This window comes from Echinops telfairi, unplaced genomic scaffold, assembly GCF_000313985.2.
Source record: "Echinops telfairi isolate 266 unplaced genomic scaffold, ASM31398v2 ScPeMD7_4;HRSCAF=17, whole genome shotgun sequence".
NCBI classification, from domain to species: domain Eukaryota; kingdom Metazoa; phylum Chordata; class Mammalia; order Afrosoricida; family Tenrecidae; genus Echinops; species Echinops telfairi.
In genome coordinates this window covers 39,822,845-39,828,672 of record NW_022103900.1, presented here as the reverse complement: position 1 = coordinate 39,828,672, position 5,828 = coordinate 39,822,845, and the positions used below count along the sequence as shown (strand labels likewise).

Genomic DNA, 5,828 nt, shown 5'->3' with positions numbered 1-5,828 from the left:
ATCATAATTGTGTGCGTTGTTCTTACATGGCATCCCCAACCACACTTTAGGAACCTTCTGGCTGTAATCACATCCTAGGCCCACCCATTCTTTAAGCAGCTACCCTCCAAAAGGGGGGAACAGAGAGGAAGATGTGAGGTTTGCAGTCAGGTCTAGACTTGAATCCTGGATCTACCCTGTAAAAATTTCTTGAGCTTGTTCTTCATCTGCAAAAAGAGATAAAATATCTACCTCCATCACTAAGCTTACTCTAAGGCTACTAAAACTTAAGCATCAGGAACTAATTTGCATAGGGCCCCTTCAAAGGCCTTAGGAGGGGCACTAGCATGTTGAAAATTCATATATATATATATATATATGATTTTATATATACTTATAAAATCAGATTCAGACCCCACAAAACTTGAACCTGCTCCTCTACCTCTCTCAGGACTGAGGTTAAATAAGAATCTGTTCATAAAGAGTGGGCAGGTGCACCGCAAATGTAATTTCACCCCACAACAGCTCAGGAGGACAGAAGACACAGTTAACAGGCTGTGTGGTTACTGCACGCACTGTTTAATGTTCACTGAAGGCCATTGACAGGCTAGATGACACTACGGAGCCTGGTTCTCCAGGGAGACTTTCTTGGACTCAATGTGGCTATAGATCCAGTCAAGGTACTGGCTGACTTTGGTATAGATGCCATAGTTGTGCAGGCGCCCACAGCCCTCACCCCAGCTCACAAGCCCCACCAGGAACCAAGTGCCATGGAAGGAAGTGACCATAGGCCCACCACTGTCACCCTCGCAGGCATCTCGGGGATCTCCAAGGATACCTGCACACAGCATGTTCTCTGTGACTACATTGTGCATGGCCTGGATGCATTCATTGCGTGGGGCCATGGGGATCTTAATGAAGTTGAGGATAGAGGTGCGGTTCCTCTTAGTTTCGCTGCGAAAGCCCCAGCCAGTCACCACCATCTCCTGGCCAACCTGGGTGAGTTCACGCTCAGAGAGGCCACTGTCAGGGAGGCAGATAGGCACAATGGCCTGTGAGAAGATGACCGGCTCTTCCAGGTGCAGCAACGCGATGTCATTGTCACTAGTGCTCTTGGTATAGTTGGGGTGGATGAAAATTTGCTGGATGTTCAAGTCCACTTCCCAGTTGTCCCGGCGCCGCAGGTCATACTCACCTGTAGAAGTAGAAGGGTGGATCACAATGGGTAGGGAGAGCTTCCTGAAGGGCCTGCTGTGCTTAACTCTGATTTCGTGATGAAGTCTTTTCTCCTGCACATTCAGGATGGCCCTAAGGGTCACCCATCTGCACTGAAGATGCCTGGTAAGGGTACCGAGTGCCTGCCAGGAGAAGCCCATTGGTGTTGATCCCAAAGGCAGAGCAGGGCTCTGAATGCATGGCTTACTTATAGCTCCAGTTTTGTGACTGCAGGTGCCAGCACAGCCCGAGAAGTGACTGGTGGTAGCCGATGGCAGGGAGTTCGCTGCTGATACAGAGCAAAACCTCAATATGGAGCAATTGTAGCTGGAGGGAGACCCTCTAGTGGGGAAGACCCTTCCCTCCATGAAGAGGAAGCAGACGGACAGGATGTGCCAAAAAAGGAAAAATCTGCACCGTACACTGAGACAGTTCTCTCAGGAAGGGCTAATGGATCTACTGGTGCAGGGGATGAAGGGCTGGGAATCCCGAGCTGAAGCTAATTTTAAGTGTGAGTTCTCTTTTCTGTCTGAAACCTGTGAGAGCCCCTCTTAACATTTTTATACGAAGGGGCCTAGGTAACGAGGACCTCCCGCCTGCTACAGAGAAGGGTCCAGCCAAGTCCGAAAGTGGCAGGGGAAGCTCATGGTGTGAACTGATGCCAGTTTATTCCAGGCAGGGGTAGACCAGGTTAGGCAAGGTGGATGCCGACAGACCTCTGCTTCCCAAAGACACTGGTAGTCCACACACCTGCCCCACAGGGGTGGAAAGGAAGAGGTGGGTGGGTGCACCACCTCTTACTTGAAACACTGATGTGCACATACCTGCCCTCAGACTGTATCCATATTTTAAGGGGCCTCAAGACAAAGTCCTATATGAGATGCCACTGCAGAGCCCACCCCTTACACCTGTGGAGCTCAACTAATCTCTTACTCAAGCACCTGGACAATCTGCCTGGCCCCACCAATTTCTAGGGTGCCTGCCTGACTTTAGCCCCCACCAAGCCTGACGATGAGTTTCTTGGCATCTTCCAGGCAGTGGGCGGCCGTCAGTACCCAGGAGCGGTGGATGAGCACAGCCCCACAGGCTAGCTTCTTTTTGGAGTCCAGCAGGATCCCCTGCAATGAAAGTGAGAAATTGCCATCATAATGCAGCTTTGGCAACTTTCTGTCCAGAACCCTGGGGTCTTGGAGTTGCTGCCACATGGTTTTCTAGTCTGGGATGGTGGCTCATTGGCTGGACTTTCCCCTGGTGATGTGGTCACAGGTTTATTGCCCTTCTCTGGTATTTTCTCTCTTCCTATGTGTCCCAGCCATGACCTCTTCCAGACCTTTTCCCTGCCCTTGGCCATGCTGTTTTTAGATCTTTCTCACTCACACCCCACCGGAACTTCAGAATGCCTCTTGGCTTTGGGAGCTGGAACCTGGCCAAGCCCTAAGTTGGACTATTCTCACCCCCCTAGTCATGGTCTCAATGGATAATCGTCATGCTAGGGACCCAATCCTCCCAGAGTCTATGAGCTGACCCAGGCCAAAAACTACATCCTGATTTCTGTACCTCCAGTGCCTGGTAGAGAAGGGGACTAACGCAGGGTCAATTACTGTGTTGAGGTTGTACATACATTTTGAAGCCAATATTGCCCTTAGCCTCTCCCATGCAAGACACCACTTCCATGAAACAGGCTTCTGTCAAAAACTGCCACCGGCAGAGTTATGGCCTTCCTGCATAGCCACTCTTCTTCCAGCATGTTACCTCGATCTCTCCTGATAGGGCATCACTGCCACCACCATTCTTGTCTCATCTAGATCAAGCTAAAACTTCCCTTCCCATGTTTACACACAGTGCAGGAAGACCCATCTACTTCCCACGCACCTGCCAGGGGCTCTCTCCCCATCCGGTTAGCTCCCCATTGATAAGACGTGGGTCCATTTGGTCTAGGTCACGCTTCAAATTGATGCGCTTCTTCTTCGCGGTCCGTCCACAGGGAAACTTAGCTACGTGGGAGGGAGAAGGTGAGGGTCTACCAGGGGCATTCCTCCAAAGACAGCCTCTCCCTTTTTTGCCCACTTCCTGCTTGCACCTCAGTTTGTTGCACTGGGACGTTAAACGGAGCAAAGTGCTGACAATACTCAATATTAGCTGTCAAGACCCAGTCAATAAACAGTGCTGCCTAATGGAAAGTCAGATCAGGTAGCAACAACTGCCTACCCGTTTCCTTGTGCAGGTTAAGCTTGCTCAACTTCTGTGAGCTTTGGTTCCTCACCTGTAAGCCAGAACTATGCCCACCGGATCTTGAGGGTACTCCCTCAGCCACACTGTGAGGCGCATATTGCCAAGCTGCTAACAGAAGTGAGAAGTTTGGGGGAGCAGGTACAAGGCATTCCTGAAGAGCCTGGGAGTCACTTGAGGCATAGCTGGAGACCTGTCAGACGGCGAGAGCAAACCATTGAGAACGGAGGGCTACTCGGGGTCTGTCAGGACCTGCTCATGGTAGGACTTGAATGCCAAATTGAGAGAGTCTTACCGGTTGTAGGAACAGTCCATCCAAACTAAAACTAAACTTGCTGCCATCAAGTCAATAGCTACTCATAGTGACCTATAGGACAGGCTAGAACTGCTTCTGTGAGTTGCCAAGACTGTAACTCTTAACAGGAGTAGAAAGCCTCGTCTTTCTTCCGAGGAGCCGTTGGTGGTTTCAAACTGCTGACCTAACAGTTAGCAGGCCAATGCACAAGCACTACAATACCAGGGCTCCTCTGTAGGAACAATAGGAAGCTGTTAAAAGCTGCTCAGCATCCCCGCACTATCATGGCCTCAATTCTACCTTATAAATCAGATTAGATCAGAACATGCATACTGCTACAGATAAGAGCCAGCAACACAGGGAATCCAGGATAGAGAAACCCTTCAGGGCCAACAAGGAGAGTAGAGATACCAGGAGGGACCCTCTACCATGGGGACAAATAACGGAAAAGTGGGTGAGAGGTGAAGGAGGACGATGGAAGATATTAAAATTATAATCTATAACTTATCAGAGGTTTGTGAGGAAGTGTGTGCGGGGGAGGGGAGGGGGACAATGGGGAGCTGATATCAGGGGTTCCAGTGGGAAGAGAATGCTTTGAAAATGATGATGGTGGCATTTGTGCAAATGTGTTTGACACACTGGATGAATGTATGGATTGTGATAAGAGATGTAAGAGCCCTCAATAAAAGTATGAAAGAAATAGATAAACAATACATTTTAAAAAGCTGTTCAGCAATAGAACTGTATAGTCACAGAGAATGGAGAGGTAAACAGAGCAGCAAAATTCTAGTGGCTGTACCAAAGATGGAATGCCAAGTAATAGATCAATTCTCAGTACAAAATCCCAGGGACCTTCCTTATTTCTGTGGTAACAGAGTAGAGAGGACTTCAAACACAAGAGGGGCTAACAGATATACAAGAGTAACTTAAAAAAATATGGGTGTAAAATCAAAGATTTTTTGTATTAGCCCTGGTCTCAAAATCATTTTTCTTATTTGTTTTATTAAACAAAAATATCAACATGTGAAGCTATTTCTCAATACATCCGTTGTCTAAGTATACACACTTTTAAAGGTAGGGTTTCCATCTCTCTTCCATAACCCTTTACCAAAGAATTCTGTGGTCTTCAATTTAAACCATATCAAAATGGCAATTCTGGCATCCATGAAGGGCTAAAACCATGTTCTTTTTCAATGTTCTTTGAGTTTGGGCAACAAAAAGAAGCCTGAATGGGGCAAAATCAGGGCTGTCGGGTGGATGGGGTAAGTTTCAATGTTCTTGAAACTGCTTCAGAATAAGCCCCTGTGGAAATCCTGTGTCCTTCAGGAAGATCAAAATTACTGATGGATGGAATCCAAAAAACAACTGCTGTAAACTGACCTCTCTGCTTGAATTTAACTGGCTAGAAGAACACCCCTTCCCCCGCAAATAAAAAAAAAACCTACCACTGCCTTGCTTTCTGGATTGTATTGGTAAGTTTAAGACGCATCAGACCCAGTTGTGATTTGTTCCACAAAATCATCTTCATTAGCTTTGAACTTGCTTGAAAGATTGATTGGAAAGATCAGCTCTTTGAGCTGGCTGATCTTTACACAATTCTTTTGGCACCCAGCCAGCCAAAACTTGTTCACAATTTTAAATGCCGAACCCTGTAGCAAGACCCCAATTCTACAGTCTTCCTCCACCAATTTACATTTTCTTTATCCAGACTGATGGCTGTTCTTTTGGGGGGCTTATCTTTGAAGTCTTCTTGCTCTTTCTTAAAATGATTGATCAATCTAAAAACTGTTGTTTTATGTGAGGCAGCAGTCCCAAAAATTTATTGCAAAGCTTCAATGATTTGGGAAGGTGCCCACTACAGTTTGTTAAAATTTGGTATTAGCTCCGACCTCAAAATCATTTTTCTGCCATGGAATAAAATGCACCCCCCTTTTACGGAAGGCACCCTAACAAGACTAAGACAAGTAAGTGTATTACTAAGAGAACTTGTCTGCAACCATCCACTAATCACAGAGGCATGTTTCAACACATTTTGTTCAGAAGAAACCTGTGAATTATGAACTGGAACACTACTAAAAGTACACTGTGACTGACTTGAGAGGCTAACATT

The 5,828-nt window shown here is 46.9% G+C and overlaps 1 protein-coding gene across 3 annotated transcripts in view; it reads right to left on the bottom strand.

Moving 5' to 3' along the window:
- Nucleotides 1-537: 537 nt before the first annotated feature.
- Nucleotides 538-5,828, bottom strand: part of PROC (protein C, inactivator of coagulation factors Va and VIIIa) — a 22,050-nt gene continuing 16,759 nt past the window's right edge. For all 3 annotated transcript variants that reach the window (XM_004703858.4, XM_045299929.1, XM_045299926.1), the window contains exons 7-9: nt 3,067-3,188; nt 2,195-2,312; nt 538-1,174 (exon numbers count right to left, since the gene is read on the bottom strand). In XM_004703858.4, the coding sequence (XP_004703915.2) occupies nt 597-1,174; nt 2,195-2,312; nt 3,067-3,188 (818 nt within the window). In that variant the 3' untranslated portion in view covers nt 538-596. The remainder of the gene's footprint in view (nt 1,175-2,194; nt 2,313-3,066; nt 3,189-5,828) is intronic.